The following is a 27,417-nucleotide window of genomic DNA, read 5'->3' as shown; positions in this document are numbered from 1 at the left end:
TAGGTAAAATCAATTTATTCCAAAAAATAAAAATAAAAATAAACAATTACAATCTAAAAAGGCAGCCTAAGAGAGATTGTTCTTTAATTAGTTCTTAGGATGATTCTGTGTTTATGTGCGGAAATCTTTAAGTAGTTGTATTGCATTGTAATGAGTCTCTCTCTTTCTCTCTCTCTCTTCATGACTGTAATACTCTTGTGGATAATAAGAATGGAGTGGTTTACAAAATTTAATCATCTGTAGTGTGTTATTTTACATTTTTTTCCCTTGTGATAACAGTAAGAGGAAGAAGAAGAAGAAGGAAACTCTAACAACTCTATCTCCAGTTGGATTAAATTGATCTCAAGCATGCAGCTTTCAAGCATTGTGCCTTGATGGATCAACATAACACAGCATAAAAATAAAAAAAACTTAGAACTGCTTGATTCAAGCCAAAAAGAAGGGGGGGAAAACCAATAATATATTGTTCCCATTGGTTAGGTCTTGAACCAGGTAAAACAAAGAATGATTATTCTCTCATGGTGTATCAGCCAATCCTATGGAGATTGTAAATGAAATGTCTAGGGTCAGCCATATAGAGGAACCCCAAACTGAGTTAGACTTCATGTATTGGATCTGAGAATTCTCAGCCTGTTTTCATTGATAGGAAAGATGTATAAATACATGAGGTTGGGTAATCCTAGAGATCGGATTCCCTACATGAAATAATAGAAAGTCCTAAGATTGTGTACATGTGATAATAGGCAAGTGGGAGATTGAGTCCTAAGATTGTGTACATGTGATAATAGGAAAGTGAGATTGAATCCTAAGTAAATCAGTCACATATAGAGTTTATATTTAAGTGAAACTCTATATACGTCAATACACCCCCTCAAGGTGGAGAATCGAGGCAGCGAATCTTCAGGTTGTCTCATAAAAACTGAAACCGAGTAGTGGACAGTGGCTTGGTCAAAGCATCTGCAATTTGATCTATAATAGAAATGAACTGAACAATGAGCTGACGTCGGGCAACCCAATTCCGAACAAAGTGAAAATCGATCTCAATGTGCTTGGTGCGAGCATGAAAAACCGGGTTCGCAGATAAATAGGTTGCTCCAATGTTATCACACCAAAGCACCAGGGGGCCTGGGAGAGAAATCCCCAACTCAGTGAATAACGACTCCAGCCCGACCAACTCTGCTACAGCATCGGCTAGAGCCTTGTACTCAGACTCTATAGAAGAACAAGCGACAGTCCGTTACTTTTTGGAGTTCCAAGAGATGAGATAAGGGCCAAGAAAAATTGCATACGACCCAGTAGATTTGCGATCATCACTGCTACCAGCCTAGTCTGCATCGGAGTAGGTCTGAAGAGTGAGATCAGTGGAATGGCTGATAAGGAGTCCATGATGCCGAGTTGCCTTCAAGTAACGCAGTATAAATTTTACTAAGGACCCATGATGCTCAGTAGGGACATGCATATACTGACAAACACGGTTCACAACAAATGCAACATCAGGGCGTTTAAGGGTAATATATTGGAGCGCACCCACAATGGAGCGATATTTAGTGGCATCAGAGAAGAGTGCACCCCCTTGGTCAGAAGCCGAAGTAGACAGAGACATTGGAGTGGAGCAGGGTTTGCAATCTTGCTTACCTTCACGGCTGAGTAAATCAGCCACATACCAAGATTGAGATAGAAGCAGCCCTTTGGAGTGATATGTAGCCTCAACACCCAAAAAGAAAGATAGAGGACTAAGGTCCTTGATGGAAAACTCTGAAGATAATCTCTCAAGGAGAGAGCTAACCCGATCAGCCGAATTGCTAGTGATGAGGATGTCGTCCACATAGATAAGCACATATACAGTGTGACTGCCATCTTGAAGAATAAATAATGAGCGATCCGTTTGAGAAGCCTGAAAACCAAGTTGGATGAGATACTGAGAGAGACGGTGAAACCAAGCTCGAAGGGCCTATTTCAGCCCATACAAAGAACAATGAAGCTTGCAAACATAATCAGGACGATTAGCATCAACAAAACCCTGCGGTTGGACCATAAATACATCTTCAAATAGAATGCCATGCAAGAAGGCATTGTGTACATCAAGCTGGCAAACCAGCCAACCATGAGAAACCGCCAGGGACAAGATAGAACGGATGGGGGTGGGTTTGATAACAAGACTAACGGTCTCCTGGTAATCAACCCTGGGCTGCTAATGGAATCCCTTTGCAACTAGGCGAGCCTTGTATCGTTCTAGTGCACCATCGGCTTTACGTTTGATGTGGTAAACCCATTTACAGCCCACAAGATTCATTGTAGAGGTTCGAGGAACCAATGACCATGTCCCATTGTTGATTAAGGCATTGAATGCTGCTATCTTCTTAAATATATGTTGATTTTAGCAAAGTAATTTATCCAACTAGACCCAACATTGGAAGCTGAATGCTAAGGCAGTCTTTGGTATGATTTCTATTTCTGTTTCTCTGTCTTAATTCTATTTCTACAATCATTTGGTATAATTTCTACCCCATATTTAATTTAAATAGAAATCTGAAAATAGCTGATGAGCTTATTTGATTTCTCATGCAGAAATTGTTTTCTATTTTGCACAAACCTGTTAATGAGGTTTGTTACATATATGGTTGACTAATGAGGAAATTAAGGTCATTGAGATAATTCTAGAAGAAATAAGCCAAGAGCCACTCATCATTTCCCCTTTTCCAAGATATAAAACCAGGGAAGGTGGATGAGTCCCTTGCTGCAACTCCTTAGGAATTGCTGGAGACGGATTCTTGCCAAAGATTTGCCACGTCAAAATAGTGCGCTCTCTCTCTCCCTCTCTCTCCTTGCAAACCCTCAAGAGGAAGTAGCTGAAAATACAAAAAATGTCATTTTGTGAACAGGGTTTAAAAAGTGTAAAATCAGCCGAGCCCAATCCCACATTCCTATCAATCCGAATCAACTGCTCTACGTAGGCCTTCTAGGGTTCAGGCCAATTCTAGTCGATTCTCCGACCGATTTCCGCATTTGAAATTGCTCAGTTACTGGAAGTTATGTACCAATTTTTATTTTTTAACAATCTTCCAAGGTTGTTGCTTCTAATGCAAGTACCTCTTTCCAACTACACTCATTTCCCCTTCAACTGCCTCATTCTTCTTCATCTCCTTATCTTTCCACAAACGGATGGGAACATCCTGAGGTCCAGATCAAACTTCTTGAAGCCATTTTTCTAAGGTGGTGGTGATTTCCAGCCTAAAAGGAATTTTCCCAAATGGAGAAATAAAACTTCAAAAATTCAGAGAAAAAATTAGAACTTTTCTAAATGGATGAAGAATAAGGATATCACCAGGCCATTCTCATTACATTCAGGGCATATCACCACAACCTGGGAGGAACACTGTCAGCGATGTCCTTCCCATTCATCAATTCCCTCAACTCTTCCCTGAACCCACGATCCATCGAAATGTCCCTTTCGTTTATCAACACCAAAAGCCCTTCGAGAACTGCCCTAACTGCGTTACAATCTTTGAATGTCGTTTATCAACACCCCAATCCCATCGAAACTCTCCCCTGGTTTGAGTTTTCTTTGTTGCTGCTCATGAGGTGAGATTTGAAGGCGAAGGGCTTGGGAGGCCTAGAGATGTGGGAATCGAGTTCGGAGAGGGTGACGGTGTGGAGCAGAGAGGAGCGTGTGAAAACCAAGGGGTGATGTGGGTTTCGTTTGAAAACTAAGGGGTGACATGTAATTTACCCTACATAATTCTATTCGAATCAATCCGACAGTGAGATTAGCTTCAAGTCAAGTCACAAACCAAGGAAGGTATTAGTCGCCTCAGTCCATCAAATTAAATCGGTCTTTCTATTTATATGACTTTTTACTAAATAATGAATATTCTAAAACACATCATATCACATACTAATTTATAGAATTAAACAAAATATGTGAAAAATAAAAGAAGGGAATGCAAGAACTTATCTCAACTCAAGCACTATAAAACAAAGGTTGGTATACAAGAAAGATGAATATTTTAATAGATTATTATCATGCTAACTAGGGGTTTCAATCGGTCGGGCCTAATCGGTCTCCAGTACTTTAAATCTTTGCATAATTACCGTCAATTTAGCTAATCGGGCCTCAGAGGCCAGGGCATGGACACACTTCTATTCGGTCATTCGGTCTTTAAACAGGCTCTTAACGGGCTCAAAATACTGTCAGGTATATGAATATTCAAATACTTGAGGAGGATTAAAAACTCTCAAAGGAAGAAGATTAATAATCATAAAGTCGGTACAAATTTTATAATAGTCTATAGAAAACACCACTTGCTAAAATGAAAAATACAAAAACTATCACAGATGAGTAACCTGTTGTGGAGGATTAAAAAATTATTCATATTTTGATTTGAATGAATTAAGAAGGTGTCCCTGTTGATATAGATTTCGATCGGGTGACCGTCGGGCTACTACCTTGCAACGTAAACTTTCGATTAATAATTAGTAGGTGCAAAGTTGACATGTTAAATAATTGATCAATCCAATCTTGGGCTATAGCCGGTTGGTTTAAGTCTGGTCTATCCATGTGGGCCAGCTTTTGACACCCCTAAATTGCTAACTACAGGTGTAAGTACCGTGGCCCTCGGGACGAGGGTTCTTCAGCCTTATGGCGACAAGGATTGGCTTCAATGAATAACGGCATATCGTTCCGACATATCATCATGGGGATTGGGATCATACTTCATAAAGAAATGGAGTCGCCACCTAGGATTAGGGCCTAGGACCCAATGGGTGTAGCCCCATCCGGGATTAGCAGAAAGGGCTACGTGATTCCATATGGTCTGGTCAGAGATTCAGGGGTAAGTAGTCAGGTTACGAGAGTGGGAAGATGTTAGGCACCCACCTCGCCCTGATAAACCAGTCTTTCTACTAGATGTTTGTTTTCGAATATTCTCCCTTAATAATATGTCCTATACTAACATGCAAGGCTAACATGCAAGGCTAAGTTATGATGCACTAATCATGATAAAGAAAGAAAAATCATTTACTATGTACACTAAAGCGAGTTACTTTAATTATCTACATTATGCCAAAAATAATAAGAAGGAAAGAAACAGATACCTATCAAGAAATACAAGAAATAAATGAAAACGTATCAAATATGAAATATGTGATGTCCCACGGCTCAACTGGAGACGGACGATCGGCTTGCCTCTCTCTTGTCGGACAGAGTAAGGACTATATGAGATGGGTTTCGTTACTTAGACTTCGGACAGAGCAACGGCTGTATAAGGGATTCTCGTTATCTGTATACAGACAGAATAACGGCTATAAAAGGAGGTTTTTGGTATCCGCATGCGAACGGAATAACATCTTGACTAAGAGGTGAGCGCTCTTCACTTAAGCGGGTAATCAATGGATCTACCCACAACTCGGAATACTACTCAAAACTTACTCGCAAAGGCTTGAAAGAGGGCAAAAATCGGACTAGGAGGGTCTCCCTAGGCTTGGAATCCTTGAAATGATGGGAGGGGGTCCCTCCTATTCATAAGGCTGGATAGGTCCTCCACAGCGTCGTGGGGGACTTTTCTACGACGCCGTGGATGACATCAACCTATTGACGTCATACCGCTCTGCGGCAACGTGGTTCCGTACACCATCGTCGTGGGGGACCTCCACAGGGCCGTGGGACACTGTCCACGGCGTCGTGGACAGTGTGGTCCCCCTCGTTCCACTTTTTTAGGCTTTTTTGGTGTTTGGGGTGTGTCTGGGCCTGTGGGCCTTGGTCTTTTTGGGTTTTTTTTTTTCTCCCTCTTGACTCTTCAAAAAAAATTTTGTCGGGGGGCTCCACCCCCCTACATCCCCCGCAGGGGGGCTACCTGCCCCCCTAAACCCCACGGCCAGCTAATCGGCTAGTGAGACCGCCGTGGTTGGGGAAGGTGAGTAGTATCTCCTTCAGTATTTGGTAAAAGGGTTGTATAAGTCATTTTAGGGATGTTAAGGTACGTGATTTGGCTTAGATGTAGGGACAAGAGTCCTTCTTGAGAAAGATACCAATTTCTGTCCGTGTCCTGTTGTCATCATCGTCGGAGGGTGATAAAATTCAATGTCTACAACAGGTTAAAAGGATTCCACACAGGAGGGTCATCTAGCACACAACCAAGGAGTTTAAGCACTAAAAGAGTGAATCTGTTAGGATTTTTAAGGATAAATTTACAAACCATAGGAGTCGTCGGCATGTGGATTGTAAAAAATAAAAGTGAAAGTTTTCTTTCACCCATTGCGAAGGAAGCACTAGAAATCTAGGGGCATTATCATTCTTCTCTATTTGTTGGATGTTTGAATTTTGAAATATCATGACTATTTCTTAGTACCCATTCTACAATAACATTCTAATGCAATAATAATTATCGGAGAGGCTCCATTTGGTTGGAGGGGAAATTAAAGGGAAGGGAAATTAAAATTTCAAACCTAAAGTGGAAAGTTTTAAAATCATTACCCCATGTGACTATATCACTAATTTCAAATAATTTGATATTTAATTATTAAATATCATTTTATTTTGCATCCATATCCCTTTGTTTTGAAAAGTAAAATAAAAATTAAGGGGCACTGTTCTCTGTGCCGCAGCGCAGGTTGTGCCCAGGCACATGGGGTGGGCACAATGACCACCCTGCCCCCCGAGTGGCAGGCCCTTGTGCCTGGGCAATGCCTACTCTGCGACACAAAGAATATTCTCCCAAAAATTAAATATTGTATCATAACTAACTATGGTAAGAAATTAAGTGATTTTTTATATAATGATTACAAACTTATTTTTTTAAGCTTTGAAAAATTTTCCTTCGCTTCCCTTTAATTTCCCTTCCAACTAAAGGTACCCTGAAGAAATTCCTACATATCTTGAGGAAAACTATTCTCAAAAATAAAAGTAAAACCCCAACTTTCAGTTCTTAATTCCTAAAATTTTTTTTTTTTTTTTTTGGGGTAGAAATTTTCAAATTCTTATCGATATACCAGTAACTTCAATGCAAGCAATCAAAAAGTCCCATACATGGTTTTAGGTATCAATATCGGATCTCCGTACTAGTCGCTCTGTATCAACAATAGTCATGGTCGATACTATTATGTATCACTAGTATTCGTAAACAAAATTTCTTTTTCTAATTCTCAATTGATTCCACTGATATTAGAGCAAGACCGGCCAATATGTACCAATATCATATAAGCTTCAAAATTGACCAATACCCATTCCGATATCGTGAACTATCAAAGTCAAACGACCTTACCCTCTCTAACCCCACATCACGTGCCTTATTAAATTCTTCTTCGCCGTAACAGGTCCCTTTTCTTCTTTCAAAAGTTAAAATTTTTTTTAATTTTTTTTTTTTGTTTTTTGTTTTCTTATTGCTGGAGAAAGAGAAAAGTGTGTGGGGCCTCTGGGGCTGATGAGAGTACATGGGTTTGCCTCATGGAGTAGGGCAGTCATTTGTCCCCCTCTGTGTTTGAATATGGACGGTACACTCTTTCACGCAAAAAAAATTTCAAAAAATGAAAATTATAAAAGACTTGCCAGACAATTAGACAAACACTACTTTTCGTGAAAAAACATTTTCATACTAAACATAACAAAAAACGTTGCCAAATTCCACCGTCCAAACTTCACCTACGTGGAGTCGTATTTTATAGTTCCCAATTCTCAATGGCAAGCTAAGCACTACTAGGTAGACATGTTAATGGATACTGATCGAATATGGAACAAATGTGATTGGATACAGATATTTCTAAATGAATACTAATGTGAATCGAATCTGAATTTTCAACTATCTATTTACATTCCTAAGTTGTGTAACGTAAATAGGATCCCCCTTCCCTCTAACAGATACGATTCGCTCTCAATCCATGTCTCCAAATTATGAGCTACTTAATTTTTATTATTATTAATTGAAAATTATTCAAATCAGACATATTATGTTTCAGATTATCCGAATTCAGATCCAGATACCATCTGCCCTAATACGAATATAAGTGCGAATCGAATTCAGATTTACGACTATCTGTTTACACCTTTGTTGCTACCTATGAAAGTTGGTTCTTCTGGATGACATATTTCTCGGTTTCTCTCATCTCAATCAAACCCATCAAATTCGTTAGAAACAAAACGAAGAAGAGAGAGAGAGAGAGTCTCTCATCTTAATCACTCTCTCTCTCTGTCTTTATCCTTGTCTCGAAGCTTCTTTCTTGATAAGAAATATTATAATATTTAATTGGTTTATCAATTTATCGATTTGGAATCAATGCTTTCTCAATTAAATTCGAAATCGAATCTACTATTAAAATTTAAAACAAAAATCAAATTGGTTCTTTGCAGTTTCACACACTTCTGTGTCTAAGCACAGGAACAATGCCTGCCACGTGACCAGGTAGCATTCTTATTCCCTATAAAAATACGCAAAACAATTCTTACCCTTTGTTTTTATACAAATTTCGAGTTTTATGGGATCTTTATCTATTCTTATTATGATGATAGGAGGCTTCAACCAAATCTTGTATCCAAATGAGAAGTTGGGAGGTAGAAGCCCTAGTTTAATGGTCCAACAAGTCATGAGGCTCTTAGCTTCATCATAATGTGGGTTTGGTGGACCTTATCTCTCTTGTTAAGGAAATCCTAGAACGAACACTAGTGAAATACCTGTGGCTGTCTCATTAGAAACCGGCTACCCTAAAAATTTTACCTTCCTTTGGGTTTGATCACAATCCTCTTTCAGTGGTTCTAAACCCTCAGTATAATTTTTCAATTCAAACAGTGTGGTTTAAACACCCTTAATTTTTGGAGTTTTGTAAATCTAAATAGATTAATGAATTATTTAAAAATCTGGAATAGGGATGTTTTTGGCAACATGCAACAAGGGAGAGGGAGAATTTGCTACATTGACCTCTTCGGATCCCTGTAGCCGACCCCATTTAGTTGGGATAAGATTATGGTTGTTGTTGTTGTTATTTTGGTATCTCTTGAACCTTCTTCTTTTGTCTTGAACCTATTAATGAAGAAGAATAGACGAATTGTATCTATAACCCACAAGTGAGCTAAGAAAGCTAGAACTAAGATAGTATTTTATTTATCTAATATAGTTTTATATTTCATCAAATAAATGACCTCCTATTCTATGAGTATAAGAGTATAAGACTATTCTCAACTAGGGATGTAAATGAATAACCGAAATCCGTTTCCGTATGCGTGTCCGTATCCGTTTAGCACTATCCGAATCCATCCGAATGTTAAACGGATACGGATAGGCTATAGCTATCCGAAAAGCTATATTTACATATAAACAGATAAAATATCTGATCCGTATCCGTGTTCGTATCAATTTAGCATTATCTGAATCCATCCGAAAGCTAATCGAATGCAAATGTGGATATTGCACTATCCGAGCCAAATCCGGATCCGTTTACATCCCTATTCACAACCCTCTCCCCTCCCCCCCCCCCCCCCCCCCAAAAAAAAAAAATCAATTAGTATCTATCTCTTGAAGTGTAAACACAACTGGAGGTTATCCTCTAAAGTCTCTCAGCAGCTTTTATTGTTTTCTTACCTCCTCTCTACGCACCAAGTCTTGGAGTCTTCTTGCCTCTAGTTTCCTTGATGAATACCCAGGAAGCAACAGAAGACATTCCGGACCACAAGAGACAACAAATTTGGGATTATTTCGTTTTAGTGGGTCGGTCTTGATGAAATATGTCGATTGATCCTACCAGATTTGATTAACAAATGAGAGTCATTAGGTTCAACCACCCAAGTAAGTCTTTGTTTTCTTACCTTTTCTCTTTTTCTTTTTTATTTTTCCCTGGACTTTAGTCATTTTTTAACTTTATTGGATTATATATCTTTAATGACTTGAATTAGTGGTTAATGGAATTCGTGTTTTATGGTTTATATACCTCTTTTGATTCATTTTCCTCGGTATGAAATCTTTAATTCCTTATATTATCATTTTTGTTGATGACAAATGGGGAAAAATGTGTTGAAAAAGTATGGGAGATTTATACTTAATGGATATGTTTGTTGCGCGTACAATTAGTCCATTACATGACATTCTATTGTGCATTTACTTTGAGTTTTGAAACCTTAGCCTAGTACTTCCAACTGGTATATTCTTTTATGGCATGGGTTGTCGGGGAACACATAGCTAGCCTCTTCCCATATCGATCAGCATGTTGCACATGACATAAGAACTAATTACGGAATTTTGTCATTCCATCAAGTTGCTGTTTTTTTTTTTTTGTAATAAGTGTTGGTATTTTGTGGGCCTTGTCTGTTCCTTGTGAATTCTGTTGTCTTAGACTCTTGGCCCCTTCTTGGGTCTGTTCCTTGTGAATCCGTTGTGGGTCAACCCTAGTAGGCTAAATTTTAGCACCAACAAACCCACCAAAAAAAAAAAAAATCCTAAAAGCAAAATATAAATTTTTCAATTTTTGCTTTCCTTAGCCTGGATCTGTTTCAACTAAGCATCGATCACATTAAATAGATGAGTTGTATGAATCAATGAATCATTTCAGATTTTTATTTTTTTTTTGTTTGGGGGGGGGGGGGGTGTGGAATCGGTGAGATCTAACATCCAAGTGTTCTGTGATGGTGCTGTTTTCTTCAACAAAAGATGACATATCCAAAACCTTTTCTAATCATCGATATCGATACTATGTCAATACTGTATTGGTAGCACAGTTCGGACAAGGGATAAAAATGTAAAAAAAATAAAAACTCATTTTTAAAGAAGAATCAAGGGCAAAGTTGTCTTATACAACCGATCCAAATCGATACCATATCAGTATCGTATTGGTTTTATAGGTTAACGATACCTATTCCGATAACGTGCCCTAAAACCATGCATTTCCCTACATCACGCAGAGAAGACCAAAGTGCCTAATTCTCCATATCCCTCTTTTGTTCTCTCTATTGTGATGAGCAACAAAAAAAAAAAGTAAAAAAAACCTTTCCCAAACCTTGCTGCTGTTTGTAGGGGTGCAAGTTTGGCCCTATCGGCCCTGGCCCGCCCTGAGCTCGAACAGGGTCTAGGCTGAGATATTTGGCCCTGAGGGCTGGTCAGGACTAGAAATTTTTGGCCCTGAGTCAGAGTCGGGTCGGGCTAGGGTTGAGGCCTTGGGCTAAGCCTAGCTTGGCCCGGCCCGACCCTAATTTAAGTTATACTATAAAAATATATTGATATAATATATACATTATAAACTTTAAACGTCACCCATATTTTTTTATATAATATATTATATATGAAGACAATGAGTGATATAATGCATTTTATTATAGTGTTATTTTATGTAAAATTGATAATGTTCTCCCCGGCTCATTCCAGCCCATGCATTTCTTTCTCCCTACTCATGATTAGGGTCAATCAGGGTCAACCCGGCCCGACCCTGAGGGTGGGTCAGGGTTGGATTTTTCTGGCCCGAAGTTACCTTGTTGCAGCTCTAGCTGTTTGAGAAGTCACTTCATGTTTTAGAGTCCAAGGAATCTTCACGTACGCGATGTAATAAGTTGTTCACATGACATTTGACATGTGTTAAGAGAATACGAGACAGAAAGAGAACGGTGGTTGTGTGTGGCGCGCAACCCATGCATCCAAACACAAATACATTGTGAAATGACCGTCATGTCTTCATAGAAAAGCGAAAATTGCTGAGAATGCGGTGGTCATATTACGTGAACTTGTATCTGAGCACAGGAGCATTGGGCTCCTCTGTACTGTGACAGGAAGTGTAGCACACATCCAACGGCCCACAGTGCTTGGGCACGCAACCCAACACCTCACATGTGTGTTGGGCTGCATGCCCGGGCACCATGGGCTGTCGGATGGTGTGATACAAACCCTATCGTGCTAAGAGACTCAAATCCGGCATAGGGTACACATTGCACGTGACCCAATAACATACTTTCTCTCTTAAAAAAAATACAAATGGGAACCACGTCCTTATAACACATGTCTGATAATTTTTTTTCATTTGAAATATTTCATTGGGGGTGTTCCGTATTCGCATGCATCGCACATCTTCGCATGTGGGATCCACCATTCATGGGGTACTTAATATGGTTGTGGTTAATCAAGCTCTTAAATGAGATCAACTATTTTATTTCGCTCATACTGTGCTGAGAAAACTATTGAATGCATCCCCCCCTCTCTCTCTCTCCCTCTCTCTCTCTCTTTTGAGACTCATCTAAAGGTAAGGCAAGGCAAGCCAGTCAGGAGAAAAATGTGGGACTTTTTGAAAACTGTATTAAAGGCAACCCTAGTTTACTATGAGGTTCCACACTTCCCCTTCCCTTCCCTGGTCCAAACGTGGTCAGTTATGGCCGGGCTTAGGCTTTGTAGGGTCAAAGTGTCAAATTTTTCTAATTAACTTCCCAAACTTTTCAAATTTGGATCTTCTACTGTCATGCTGCTCGGCAGGATCGTGCTATCTAGATATGACGAGGTGTGCAATAACCAATTTTTTTCTGCCCGAGTGGAGGTAAAACGGTCATTACGCACCTCACCATGTCTGAATAACACAATTTTGCCGGACACCTCGGCAATAGAGGATCTGAATCTACGTTTTCACGTAGAACTGTGGAGAGGAAGACTTTGACTTATAACGTTGCCGTGATTCTTCAATGATTCATACAATGCAAATGCAATGGTGGGCCCAGTTTTTTGCATCACAGCATCTTCATCATCAGATCAGACGTAATTAAAAACTGCTCCAAGTTCAACAGTCTCTCTCAGACGATTTTCAAGGTTTTTTGAGGGTCCAATTCTTCATGACGTCATTCTGATCATCGTAATTACCGCTGCTCTACGTATGCAGTGTATTTCCCATGGTCTTTAAAAGGAGGTTATTTTCATCGAAATGTCATGGTTTTAGGGATTGGTATCCGAATCAATATCAATGGAGATCGATATCAATTTTTGATCGATCCTGTATTGGTGGATTGGTACAAATAAGAATAGAAGTGTTTTAAAAAATCTGGCCGAGCTATCTCAGTAGATCAATAAAGGCGAAATGTATTTCTAAAACAAATGTACTGGAGAGAATCTCTCACTATGACGCTAGACATAAGCCTTTTCTTTTCTTTTTCTTGTTTGTTTGGGTTTTTCAAAAAAAACAAACCATAAGCCTTTTTTTTTTGTCCGAGCTCATTGATATGCGTTGGATGCAGCAACTGCCATGTGTCGACATCTCCATCTAACACTGCTATAGGCACTGCATGCTTTTAAGGAATTAGAGAGAATTATTTTCCATGTGGGAATTCCATCACACTCTCTCTCAAATCCCACCCGTGGATCCTACTCCCTCTCTCCTCATTAAGAAGAGATTCCATAGACAGACAGAGAAACTCCCACCACCAAAATCTAATACCAAAATGCAAAATTGCATTCTCAATCCTGTTGCTCCTCCAATCAGATCTGGCCAAACATACAGCTCCACATGCATGCATGTGTGCCACCACAGCTAGAGCATGATGGGAATGGATCGTTCTCCTCTCAGGTTCCCTACCCGGTCAGGTGCGCAGGTTCCTCTCATAGCAGGGGCAAAAATGACAACCTCACCCCCTGCCCAAACACATTGTCCAGATGGGGTGAGATCGTCATTTACGTCCTCCTATGAGAGGAACCTACACACCTGATCGGGCAGGAAACCTACGAGGAGAAAAATTCAATGGGAATAGGACAAGCCCACACAAGAAGAATAGAGAAAAAAGGGAAGAAATTGAGTCCATTAGTTCGGCATGTGTTGAAGGTGAACTCACATTTCCCTTTCAAGCAAGCAAAGATATCTCTAAATACAATAATCCCACACAAGAAGTGTGGAGTAGAGAATGAAAGTAATCCAGTCCATAAGTTACGCATTCAAGTATATATGTGTTGAAGGTGAACTCATACTTCCTTTCCAAGCAAAGAAATCTAATATATATCCTCCCCAATTCAAGGACAGTTGTTGATTAAATTTTTTTTATCATTAGAAAGTACAATAAAAAGGGGCACAAAAAGGAAATCACCCTAAGGAAACAACAGTGAGAATAGGAGAGATTGGTCTCTCTTTACAAACTTAGGACAAAAAAGATTCTAAGTTTGAATAGACCATAGATTTGATACATCATAATGTCTAAATTAGCCTTCCACCAAGTTTTAGGCATTGGTATCGCCAACGATTGATACCGGTGTCGATACTGTGAATTAAATCTTTGGTAGGGATTCAATAATTGAGGGGAAATCCATACTGACAAGAACAAATCATCTTATTTTTTATCGAAAATTTCTTCAATCATTAGCAAGTTCCAAAAATGGTTCAAGTAAGCAAAAATTCAGCCAAAATCAGTCTAAACCGTAGAAATTCAATACCAATCACAATCGTATATCCAATTAAATCGTTTGGATTTTATCAAAACAAGAATTTCGATTCAAATTCCTCAAATCATGGGTTCCACTTTGTTTGATGTGACTCAATGACTCATCAAAACAAAACAAACCAATTAAGGAAAACAAAAAACTAAAACAAAAAAGGGAGAAAGTTCTTTGTCCTGTAATGTGATTTACGCTAATACTCTCACGTGTTTATCTATCCTCCTCAAAACAAGAGGACAGAGGTATCTTTTCATATGAGAGAAGAGGAAGACTCATGGGAGTGTTGGCGTAGAGGCCACACTCTCAGACAGAAAAACAGACAAAAAAAAATATGGTCGGTGAAACCGCGGGGGCTCACAAGTGCTCACACTTTGATCAGCTGAGGAGACTTGAGAAAACAAAAAACATTTCAACATTCTGAGAAGCCGCTTTCCGTACATTAAAAATGGCGTGGAGAGTGGTCAGTGAAGCGGTGGAGGGGAAATAGTTTAGTATTTTGAGTGTATTGAGGTTATGATCCTTATAATAAAATATTTCTAACCAAATTAAACCAATCAGATCAGATATAGTGATGAGATATTGTGGTCGGCGAGGTGAGGACTTTGACTTGATTAGATTAGATTGTCTCAAGTCCTCCTCACGTCCCCTCATATATTTCCAAAGTCAACAAGTCTTGAAGGAAAGGAGGCGCCGTGAAGAAGAATCTCTCTCTCTCTCTCTCTCTCTCTCTCTCTCTCTCTCTAACTTTCTCTCTTTTGACATCCTCTATAAAATCCTAACTACTTCTCTTCCTCAGACACCAACCTTTATTTTTTTTTTTTGTTTTGAATCAGAAGAGAAGAAAAGAGATTAATTTGAAACCCTTTTTTCTGTTAAGTTACTTCACCTTCACACCTTCTGTTGTTGACTTGCTGTAGACACAGCAGCTTGCTTTCTTTCTTTATTTCACATTCTCTTTAAGAAAACAAGAAAAGATGAAAAAGAGTTGCAGTACTTCATCATCAAAACTTGATCGAAAGATTATTGAAAGAAACAGAAGATTGCAAATGAAAGGCCTTTCCTTCAAGCTTGCTTCTCTCATCCCTCGCAACTATAACTCTACTAAGGTTCTTCTTTTCTCTCTTTCTGTCTCTCCTATTTCTAACCAATTAAATATAATTTTATGTGAACTAATTTAATTTCTTTTTATTTCCAGGAAATATCATCAGAGCAAGATCGATTGGACCACGCAGCAAGTTATATAAAGGAACTTAGACAAAGAGTGGAAAGACTCCAAGAAAGGAAGAAGGAAGCTATGGAAATCTGTGGGATCAATAATGAAATGAGGAGAGACACAATGAGAATTGGGTCAAATTTGGTGCCAGTATTTGAACTGAGGGATATGGGTAATAATAGCTTAGAGATCACTTTGATCACTGGATTGAATCAGAACTTTATGTTTTATGAAGTCATTAGTATTCTTACAGAAGAAGGTGCAGAAGTTGTGAATGCTAGCTTCTCTGTTGTGGGTGAAAAGGTTTTCCACACTATCCACTCTCAGGTAATTAATTACTATTTAATTTACTTCTTCTTAGTTAGCTTTATTCTAATTAGATTGATGGAATTGGTTTAATCTTTGAAGGCTACAAGCTCAAGAATAGGAGTGGACACTACAAGCTTATGTCAGAGACTGAAGGAGTTTGTTCTTTAGTTCTTTGGATGATTCTGTGTTTAATTATCTGCAAATCTTTAAGTAGTTGTGTACTTCTCTCTCTCTCTCTCTCTCTCTCTCTCTTCATGACTGTAATAGTCTTGTGGATAATAAGAATGGAGTGGTTTAATTACAAAATTTAATCATCTGTGGTTTGTTATTTTACTTTTTATTTTTTCTGATAACACAGTAAGAGGAAGAAGAAGGAAACTCTAATAACTCTCTCTCCAGTTGAATTAAATTGATCTCAACCATGCAGCTTTCAAGCATTGTTTCCTCATGGTGTATCAGCCAATCCAATGGAGATTGTAAATGAAATGTCTAGGGTCAGCCATAAAGAAGAACCCCAAACTGAGTTAGACTTCATGGAACAAAAAATTCCTGAAAAGAATGCATTGAAATAGAGAATACTAGGGGTGCAAGTTTGTCCCGACAAGCCTGAGCCTGCTTGAATATCATTGGAACTTGGCGCAACAGTAAGGTTGCTCCATTGCAATCTAGTGGTCGCAGGTTGGGGTTGTGAAATACCTTCTCCGAAAAGCAAGGTAAGGTTGTATACATACATTATAACCCTCCCCAAATAACATCGCCGTGACGAGAGCCTTGTGCACTGGGTATGCAATGGAGGTTCACAATCAATATAACATCTTCACCATCTTGGAGTAAAGATGAGTTGAAGAACACCCCCAATTTGGACTTCATGAAGTTTCTTTGACTTCCACAAATTAAAGAGGGTCTTTTCTATGATTCAGGAAACACTTGTCTTTAATTATGGGAACTGTCTAAATCACACATCTATATGTTTTTATTTAGAACTTGACTAATTATTTTGATTTCCCTTGATCTTATTCTAAAAGTTTTAAAAATTGAAAAGTGACTTATCATTATGCCATTATCAAAATTTGTTATTCTCTTACGCACTTTTTGAGTACACATATGAAATGACTGAATTACCTTCATTGAAAAAAAAACACACATGCTATACTAAAATACCCTCTTGATATCCATTCTAGGGTTCACAAACCCCTCCTAAGGTTTTAGTATATTCCAAAATACCCTCTTGATACCAATTCCCGCCCTCTCCCACCCAGTGGTGAATGGATCCCATTCACTGTAGGTGGAGGGAAACTCAGTCCAATATAATATGGGCAATAGATCATTGTCGTAGAGTGTGTATAGGGGCATCAACATGGATGAGATTTTTTATTTCATGAGATGGAATGGTAAATTCGCACCCTCCTGTGTATGAGCACAAGGGTCACACAACCAGGTACCGTTCTTTTCCCCATATAGCACAATCATTCATGAAGATTCCATTGAGATGATTAAGACTGTTTAAAGCGACTAAAAGAGAACTTCCAAGGTTGGAGGTTTTTCGATATTATTGATAGTATTCTTTATCTAATTGCTCAATGAGAATTTAGATACAGCCACAAAAGAGAAGAGCGAAAAGACACAAGGTGAAGACAAGAGAGTCTAACACGTGACCTCCCCCTACCCTCAACCCCCTCCCCCCTTCCCCGTTGGTTTTCTAAATTAGCTGACCAACCATCTAATTATCTAAATGAAACCTGGCCGCCTAAATAGTTCCCATTTTTTGAGGAAATAAGATCTTTTGTTTTTGTCTAGTCAACCTTTTATGAAAACAAAAAATTGTAACTTTACTTTTTTTTACCCTTTTATCATGCCATTTATCACATATCTAATTGTCTACTAAAAAAATATGCAACTTTTAATAGTGACATAAGAACATATCACTTTTAATTATTTTGAAATCTCCTTTTTTACCTTTAAATTAAATAATTTTTAGAAATAAGATAAGGGGCAATTAAAAAAAAAAAGTTACAATTTCTCACTTCACCGTTTTGATGACAATAAGATGCACCCGTTCATTTATGATTATCAATAATTAGAATGGTTTCCCAAAAAATCAATAATTAGAATGTGAAAATTTTGGTGAAGATGACACCACAACTTTGGTGATGACTTGAAAATTTGAATTCTTAAGTAGGTCAGAATCCATCCAAATATAGAAGTAGTGGAATCACTTTTAACTTCCAATGGCAGATTTTTTTTATCTAAAATCTTTTAGGTGAAAATGACTTGAGAAGGGAGGCGGGGCCTTCATATGTTCACACCAAACAAAAATAACAATAATAAAGAAAAAGACTTAATATACAATCAAGGAAGCAAAAATGGCATTTGCCATATTGATGTGACTTCACTTGGTTTGGATATATTATATATAATCATCCATATAAATTCTTTTGAGATGATTAAGAGTTTAAAGATTATTGAAGGTGGCTAAAAGAGAACTTGCAGGATTGGAGGTTTTTTGTGTGTCACTCTGCCTAGTGAAGTATAATACTTCATTATTTGTCATTTGAGAGCATATGGGTTATTCCATTTGATAAAGGACCAAATATACATCTTAATGGCTAAATTTTAGTCCAAAGTAAGCAAGAAAAGTTGTCCAAACTATGATTCAAAATTTTAGTAAATTACTAAAATACCATCAAATGGAGATGAATATACCAATGAAATGTTTGTCTGATCTTCTCTCACATGGACGAACTTATATGTACTACCATGTGGCAAATAGTGAAATGTTATACTTCACTAGGTATAGCAACGCGAAAGAAAATCATTTTGATAGTATTGATGGTATTCTTCTTCTTCTTCTTCTTCTTCTTATCTACTTATCTAACTTCTCAACGAGACTTTAACTACAACTACGAGAGAGAGAGAGAGAGAGAGAGAGGAAAAAGGGTATCTTATGGGACAAAGTAAAAACAGGAGAGTCAAATTTATGACGTCCTGAGAACCTGTATGCAATTGTTGGTGACCTCTTGAGAGCCTGCATTCTACTAGCAAGGCACCACCGTGCCAAACAAAATTAATAATAATAAAGAAAAAGACTTAATTTACAATCAAGGAAGCAAAAATGGCAGTTGCCATATAGATGTGACTTCACTTGGTTTGGATATATTATATATAATCATCCATGTAAATTCCTTTGAGATGATTAAGAGTTAAGACTATTGAAAGCAACTAAAAGAGAACTTGCAGGATTGGAGGTTTTTTGTGTCACTATGCCTAGTGAGCTATAATACTTCATTATTTGTCATTTGAGAGCACATGGGTTATTCCATTTGATAAACGACCATACGTACATCTCAATGGTTAAATTTTAGTTTAAAATAAGCGAGGAAAATTGTTTCAATTATGATTCAAAATTTTAGTAAATTACTAAAATACCATCAAATGGAGATGAATATACCAATGAAATTGTGCCGATGAAATGTTTGTCTGATCTTCTCTCAAATGGACGAACTTATATGTACTACCATGTGGCAAATAGTGAAATGTTATACTTCACTAGGTATAGCAACGGGAAAGAAAACCATTTTGGTATTATTGATGGTATTCTTCTTCTTCTTCTTCTTCTTATCTACTTATCTAACTTCTCAACGAGACTTTAACTACAACTACGAGAGAGAGAGAGAGAGAGAGAGAGAGAGAGAGAGAGAGAGGGGGAGGGAAAAGGGTATCTTCTAGAACAAGGTAAAAACAGGAGAGTCAAATTTGTGACCTCCTGAGAGCCTGCATTCTACTAGCAAGGCACCATGCCACCAACAAACTAAGCAAGCAATTGTTTGTGACCTCCTGAGAGCCTGCATTCTACTAGCAAGGCACCACCATGCCACCAACAAACTAAGCAAGCAATTGTCTTCAAAAAAAAGGTTACAATTTCTCACTTCACCATTTTGATAACAACAAGATGCAATCGTTTATGTATGATGATCAATAATTAGAATGGTTTGCCAAAAAATCAATAATTAGAATGTGAAAATTTTGGAGAATACTACATCACAACTTGGGTGATGACTTGTGTTAGTGCTCGTGGCTAAGGGTGTCAATAAAGCCCGGCTGGCCCGAACCCGCCCTGAGCCCGGCCCGGGCCCGATCTTGATTTTTCAACCCTGAGGGCGGGTTTGGGTTTAGTTATAGTCTGACCCTGGCAGGGTCGGGTCGGGTCAGGGTTTAGATCCTGGGCCCAGCCCGACCCGACCCGATCCTGTATTAATTATAAGTACATATATATATATATATATATATATATATATATATATATATATATATATATATATATATATATATATATATATATATATATATATATTATACTTAATAGAAGTATTTTCTTAACAACAAAAAAAACAGAAGAGAATTGTAGAGTGATAACTACTAGCTTTGTCATTATCATGAAGTGGGAACCCATAAAAAGAGTAGATCATCTACTATTTTGATCAGGGCCATAAAAAGAGTCACTGACATGATTGTTATTTAGTTGTAGCCCCTATAAGCTTCCAGGCCTATTGAGGGGACACCGTTACAATTGTAGAGAGAGAGTCTATACACACGCCGTTTTTTTCAACATATTTATTAGCTGTCCCACAGGTTGAGATCCTATGTTACAAAAACATGGTCTAATGAGACACATGGACAGTGCCATAAATCAAGACCAACCCGACCCAGCCCGACCCTGGCAGGGTCGGGTCAGGGTCAGGGTCAGGGTCAGGGTCAGGGTTAAGGCCTCCAGGGTCGGGTCAGGGTTTAGGGCAGGCCCAGCCCAACCCGACCCATTGACACCCCTACTCGTGGCAGTGTTGTCATTGTTGGCAATAAGGTTTGGCAGTGGTGGTCATCAGCATATGGTTGTGGGTACAGTATTATGTTGGTCAGCAAGGTGTATCTTGGGCTTGCATTTTTTTACTATCGGTCCAGAGGGTATTTATTGAAAAGTATATATATTCACTTAGTATGATCGAAAACGCACTTTTGGAGCCCTAGAGAAGAAGGAAATCGAGGAGAAGTCGTCTTCTACCATTCTGGCGTGGTTCGAGAGCAGAGGAGCGAAGGAAATCATCTGAAAACCTTGATTTGGTGTTGGCGATGGATTCGAGTGCTTGATTCGTTCTATTGAAGATCTCACAGCATTCGTTTGGAGTTGGAGGTTTGCCTTTGAGGAGGTAAACGTGATCACAAACCATTACTTCTCTGTTCTAGGCTTAGTTCTTGTTTTTGAATGTATTGGGTAGAACCTAGAGTGTGATCTATTGTGGGTGGGATTTGTGATTGAATCTGTTTATTTGGGTTGATTGATTGTAAGGCTAAGGCCATTATTGTATTGGGATTGAGGTCCTTGCCCTCACTGAGGTTAGAGGTTGAAGCAGAGTAAGGGGTATCTTGGCTGTAGGGGCGGCTTATTGTATTTGAGTTGAGTATTGGGCATATACGAAACCCCAAGGGCTATTGCTCTGTGGACATAGCCTTCACATACTGTGAGGTGAACCACGTATATCTTGTCTCGTTGCCTATTGTTTTTGTAGGAGACTAATCCCTGTTTTGCAGAGTGGGTTTATAGTCTTGATAGACCTGGCCACATTCTGGTGGTGCGAGGTGGGACTATAAGCGACCGTATTGTTTACAAAAAACATCAAAAAAGGGGAAGCTGATTCATTCCCTTTTCAGTTTTATCCGGTGTTTACAACTTGAAAGTTTGAATTCTTAAGTAGGTCAGAATCCAAATATAGAAGTAGTGGAATCACTTTTAACTTCTAATGGCAGATTTTTTTTTAATTAAAGTTTTTTAGGTGAAAATGACTTGAGAAGGGAGGCGGGGACTTCATATGTCCACACCAAACAAAAATAATAATAATAAAGAAAAAGACTTAATATACAATCAAGGAAGCAAAAATGGCATTTGCCATATTGATGTGACTTCACTTGGTTTGGATATATTATATATAATCATCCATCTCAAATTGTCACTATGCCTAGTGAAGTATAATACTTCATTATTTGTCATTTGAGTACATATGGGTTATTCCATTTGATAAAGGACCACATATAAATCCTAATGGCTAAATTTTAGTCCAAAGTAAGCAAAAAAAGTTACCTAAACTATGATTCAAAATTTTAGTAAATTACTAAAATACCATCAAATGGAGATGAATATGCCAATGAAATTGTTCCAATGAAATGTTTGTCTGATCTTCTCTCACATGGACGAACTTATATGTACTACCATGTGACAAATAGTGAAACATTATACTTCACTAGGTATAGCAACGGGAAAGAAAACCACTTTGATATTATTGATGGTATTCATGTATTCTACCAGCAAGGCACCATGCCACCAACAAACTAAGCAAGCAATTGTCTTCAAAGATTTCTAGTCTGCCCCTCCCTTCTTTTAGTTTTCTAAATTATTGTTAATACTGCTCAAGGGTACCTTCTTTTTGCCGAAACTTTTCAATTGATGGAATTTAAAAACCTAATTCATAGTTTTTTAAAGTCAGAGCAAACTAACCATTTAATTGGGTTAAAACTGGCCGCCTTAATAGTTTTCAATTTTTGACAATCCTTTTTTATCCTTACATTAAATAATTTATAGTAATAAGAAAAAGAGTATAATTAAAGAAGGGGAAAAGTTTTCATAGACGGTTGTGTAAACGGATCGCTATCACCTACAATTCTGACACCCTCCAATTCCCCTACAATCCCTTACGTGGGAGCTGAAATGACCACTTACCCACTATCTGGTCATTTCAGCTCCCATGTGAGGGATTGTAGGGGAATTAGAAGGTGTCAGAATTGTAGGAGATAAAACTTCTGTGTAAACCCTGTATATGAGAGGGCCTCTCACAAAGAGTTGGAAAAGTCATAAATTTCTATCCATTAATTAATGCCTTGAAACTCCCACCCTCTCACATACATGGTAGTCGTGGTTTCCACGACCGTATACGAAAACTTTCCCCTTAAAGAAGTTAAACTTCTCACTTCACCTTTTTTTCTTTTATGGCAACAAAATTCGCCCATTTGTTTAGGATGATCAATAATTAGAATTTGAAAACTTGTGAACCACCACAATTTGGATGATAACTTAAAAGTTTGAAAGCCTAAGTAGGCCAGAGGCCAAATATTGGTACCAAGTAGAATCACTTTCACTTTCTAACGGCAGTTTGTTTTTATCCATCTGAAATTTTTTGAAAATAACTTGAGAAGGGAGGGGGGAACTTCATATGTTCACACTTCACATCAAACAAAAAAGAATAATAATAAATAAATAAAAGGGAAAATGACTTCATATGTAACTTCATATGCCATATATAGCCGTTGTGCTTAGGACTTACAGATGGAGAAACTTGTTGCCATCAAAAAGTATTTAATTATATGTAATTTAATTTATGGTTTTTTGAATTATTTCTTTTATTTCTATTATTGTGATGTCATGCTTGAATTGTTATCTTAAGTATGATATTTGGAAAATTATTATTCCCCCAAAAAACTCTTTTGTTCATCGGAACTAAGATTTTGCATGGATAGAATTAGAGGTCGACTAAGAGAAATGCATTTTCATTGATTCCCCAAGATAATTATGAATAATTATTACATTCAATTCGTTGCCCGTTTCAATTCCCTCCAATTCTTCACATAGGAGCGGAAATGACCACCCTAACCCACCTTGGGCAGTGTGTTCGGGCAGGGGGTAGGGTGGTCATTTCTGCTCCTATGTGAGGAATTGGAGGAATTGGAGCGGACAGCGAATTGGAGGAGATAACGATTTAATAATTATAGAGAAAATTTTCTATTTACAAGAAGAGGAAGATATTTGTACACGTGAAATTCTCTCATCAACTCATTAAAATAGAGGAGTATGGTTGTTTATAATTATGTCATTTTGGATGGGCATTTATGTCAATCTAACTGCATTTAATGTTGACCATGCACAAGCACGGCCACAACCATGCATGTAAACTTTTGCCTTACAAGAATGAAGCCTTTTATTTCTCCACCAAAAAAAAAATGTTTCTTTCACACTACATTGATATTTTTTCTTCAATCAGCCTTATTTTAAAGTCATACTTAATGGTAGTCTTAAGCTATGTGTGTCATTCTTCACCACTTATTTTATAGTCAATTTAAGCTTACCTATGTTTCTGTTAGTTCCTTCAATTTGAATCAAATTACTCTTTCGTACTAGAATATTCAAAGGCCCCTGTTGCACATGTCCATGCTACCTCAAATGACTTTCTCGCATCTTTATCATTTTTTTAGAACTATTTTTAAATTCGTTCTAATTTGTTCATACCTTATTTTGTCTTTTTTAGTTTACCACTCATCCATCTCAATATCCTCATTTCAACTACACTAAGTTGATATTGAAAACTTGATACATTGTGAATATGTTGAAAAGTGATTTTATCTGAAGTTGCTGAAGTTGTGGAACTGATGAGAGGTGAATTTGTTTTTCTTGTATGGGAGGCCAAAGAAGCTGCCTCTAAAATGTGCTAGTTGTGCATCAAACTCAAAGACATCAAACCTCTTGTATAGGTGTATATAGGTCTGGCATATGCTAGCATGCACCGGTAGGCCCAATTGTCAATCCTAGCCCGATTATGGAAAGGGTTAGTAACAATACTCAGTTGTAACCCGATAGGTGCCTAATCGAGACTAACCAGCTGTTAAAAACAACGCCTAGAAGTGGGGATTTGCAGAAGAAATATGAAAAACAAAGAAGAACAAGTACGCACAAACACATGATTTATGTGGTTCACATCCAAAATGGAAGCTACATCCACGGCCGAGCAACAGAATGAATTTCACTATTCTCTAGAAATGTTACAAAACCACTCTTACAGCCCTCTCAGAGATAAGAACATTATATAGAGAAGCCCTAACCCGAAGAAGTACAGAAATACCCCTGGACCCAGAAATTGTCAACCCGGACAAGGTCGGACCAAAACATAATATATATCATTATATCCCAAAATATACCGTTTTGAAGATCTTGACGAGCCCAACACAACACATGCTTATGGCGGTGATGTATGCCATTTTTTGACAATCCAATATCGTTTTGAGGCCGAAATAGCCCTTCGAAGATCTCAACTGCATATTTTGGACCAAAATCAGGCTTCACCAATAACACCAGCACCGTTAGCCGACTGTTTATAGCTCAGTTAGCCAGTTTAAGCCCATTTAGCCCAATTATATACCATAACTAACCGAATAAAAGATGTCCATGCCCTAGCCTACAAGACCCGATTACCTAAATAGTCGGTATTAGTATAGGGCCTCATATTGATGGAGACCGATTAGGCCCTACTTAAACCGACTGGGCGACCAACCATTTGACACCCCTAATTGTATGACTATAGAATAAATTCATCAGAACTCTCAAGTCTCAGTACGGCCCATCTTATTTTACCTGCTCAGCTACTTTAGACCACTAAAAGTAATTGGGCTGGGCTAAGATATCGATGTTTTTAGTTTTTCTAGGCGTCTCACCATGCCTAGTGAAGTATGACGCTTCACTATTTACCACTTGACAGTACATGAGTTAGTCCAAGTGATAGAGGACCCCGCATACATTTCAATGGCCAAATTTTAATTCAAAGTAATGAAAGTTGCTCAAAACTCCAATTCAAAGTTTTAGTAAATTTACCAAAAGGCCATCAAATGCAGATTAATATAAAATACAAAATGTTATCTTTTGTAATTGCAGCTACTTCCTCTACTCGTTTTAAGTTGAAATTTTACCAATGAGATGCTTGTCTAGTCCTCTATCACATGAATTAACCCATATATTGCCATGTGACAGATAGTAAAGCGTCGTACTTCATTAAACGTAGTAACACCTAGAATGACCCACCAAAACATTGATAGCTAGAATTGCGCTATTATATGATTTGAGTATTTGATCATTCAATTATGGATGCATTGATCAAATCCAATTAGTTCATGTATGTCTATGCCTTCTCCCCATTGTTCATGCACCTTTCTTGTAGTACTTGACATTTAAATGGTTAATTTAATTGCCCAATTCCCATGTTCCCCTTCCAATATACTAATTACTGAATGGGGTGAAAGTGGTTAATTTACCAATTTTTATCATCTCCAATTCGCTGCCCGCTCTAATTCCCTCCAATCCCTCACATAGGAGCAGAAATGACCACCCTACTCTACCTTGGGCAATGTGTTTGGGCAGTGGGTAAGGTGATCATTTCTGCTCCTATGTGAGGGATTGGAGGGAATTAGAGCAGACAGGAATTGGAGGTGATAACGATTCGTTAATTTACTCAAGTAAAAATAAATTCTGGTTAAGAGAGAGAAAAGCAAGCACCAAATGACCGTTACCTTCATAAAGCCCTTACTTTCTTTGGTGATCATCATTAGTGTTCTTGAATACCACTTTATTTGGAATTGGTCATCCACTTGGGATCTTTATTTTTGTTAGAAGTTAAAGGAAGCACACTTAAACGAGTCATAAACACGAAACAACGCCTTGGTGATAGAAGAGGAAGAAGAAGCAAGATCCCATCACAAGAGCCTTAGTTCTTCATCTCAGCCGTTGGATTTGTTCCCCTCATGATTTTCGCAGAATGCCAAAGAAACCATCCTAGGTGAGTATCCGTTGGTACGTATATTACTAAATCCAACAGTTCACAACACATGCTCATGTAGGGGTGTCAAAAGTTGGACCACACTCGTAGATCCGACTTGAGTTGATCGATTCAAGTCTGAGATTGGTTCGATCGATTTCTAAATATGTCGGGCTCAAACATTGATTGATTATTAATCGGGTGTTCTCAGTGCAAGATAGTGGCTCGACAATTGCCCTACTAAGATTGACTGATAATCAACCGTTAATAGTCTGATTAGCTCATTTAAGGATATATATAGCCCGATTATAGCCTGTTTAAGGATTGTTTAGCCAGATTAGCTTGATTATCTTAAACCCGATAATGAATCGATAATTAAAAACGTGTCTATGCCCTAACCTATGGGACCGATTACCTAAACAGTAGAAAACAATGTCAAACATTAACTTGATGGAGATTGAAGACCAAGTAGACCCGACCGGGTGACACTGAGGCGCTGAACCATCAAGTGTCACGGACTCACGATGGGTCTTGCAGTACTGCAGAGGATCCGAACTCACTCCAGAGTCCGTACTTCGCCTCCTCTTTAAATAATTGACGAATATAGTCTTTGCTAATACTAAAATGACGGTTTCATCCTCGGCAGCGATGAAGTTTTAGGGTCGTTGGCATATCAATTGGACATGCTTGTCAATAGGCGAAAAGTGACCGTATCTTTCAATTTCAGTCCATCTAGTTCTAGGTATGTTTTGGTCCCCTTCAGCTCTCTTTGATTCAAAATAGAGAAGTACCAAATGAAATATGACCGTTGCTACAACGTTCCAAAATCAAAAATTTAAAACCCAGCTCCTCAAATGTCCTCTTCACAGCGAAGGTAAAAAATCCTTGTCTCTTTATCCTTTATTCTTGC

At 38.1% G+C, this 27,417-nt stretch overlaps 1 protein-coding gene across 1 annotated transcript; it reads left to right on the top strand.

Moving 5' to 3' along the window:
• Window positions 1–15,333: 15,333 nt before the first annotated feature.
• LOC122638355 (transcription factor bHLH162-like) lies at window positions 15,334–16,067 on the top strand. The gene is made up of 3 exons (XM_043831276.1): window positions 15,334–15,472; window positions 15,562–15,906; window positions 15,988–16,067. The coding sequence occupies exons 1-3, from the start codon at window positions 15,341–15,343 to the stop codon at window positions 16,054–16,056; spliced, it is 546 nt and encodes a 181-aa protein (XP_043687211.1). The 5' UTR covers window positions 15,334–15,340; the 3' UTR covers window positions 16,057–16,067.
• Window positions 16,068–27,417: the final 11,350 nt, after the last annotated feature.

Source organism: Telopea speciosissima, chromosome 8, assembly GCF_018873765.1.
Source record: "Telopea speciosissima isolate NSW1024214 ecotype Mountain lineage chromosome 8, Tspe_v1, whole genome shotgun sequence".
NCBI lineage: Eukaryota > Viridiplantae > Streptophyta > Magnoliopsida > Proteales > Proteaceae > Telopea > Telopea speciosissima.
The sequence above is the reverse complement of the archived record's forward strand: the minus strand, read 5'-3'. Positions and strand labels throughout refer to the sequence as shown.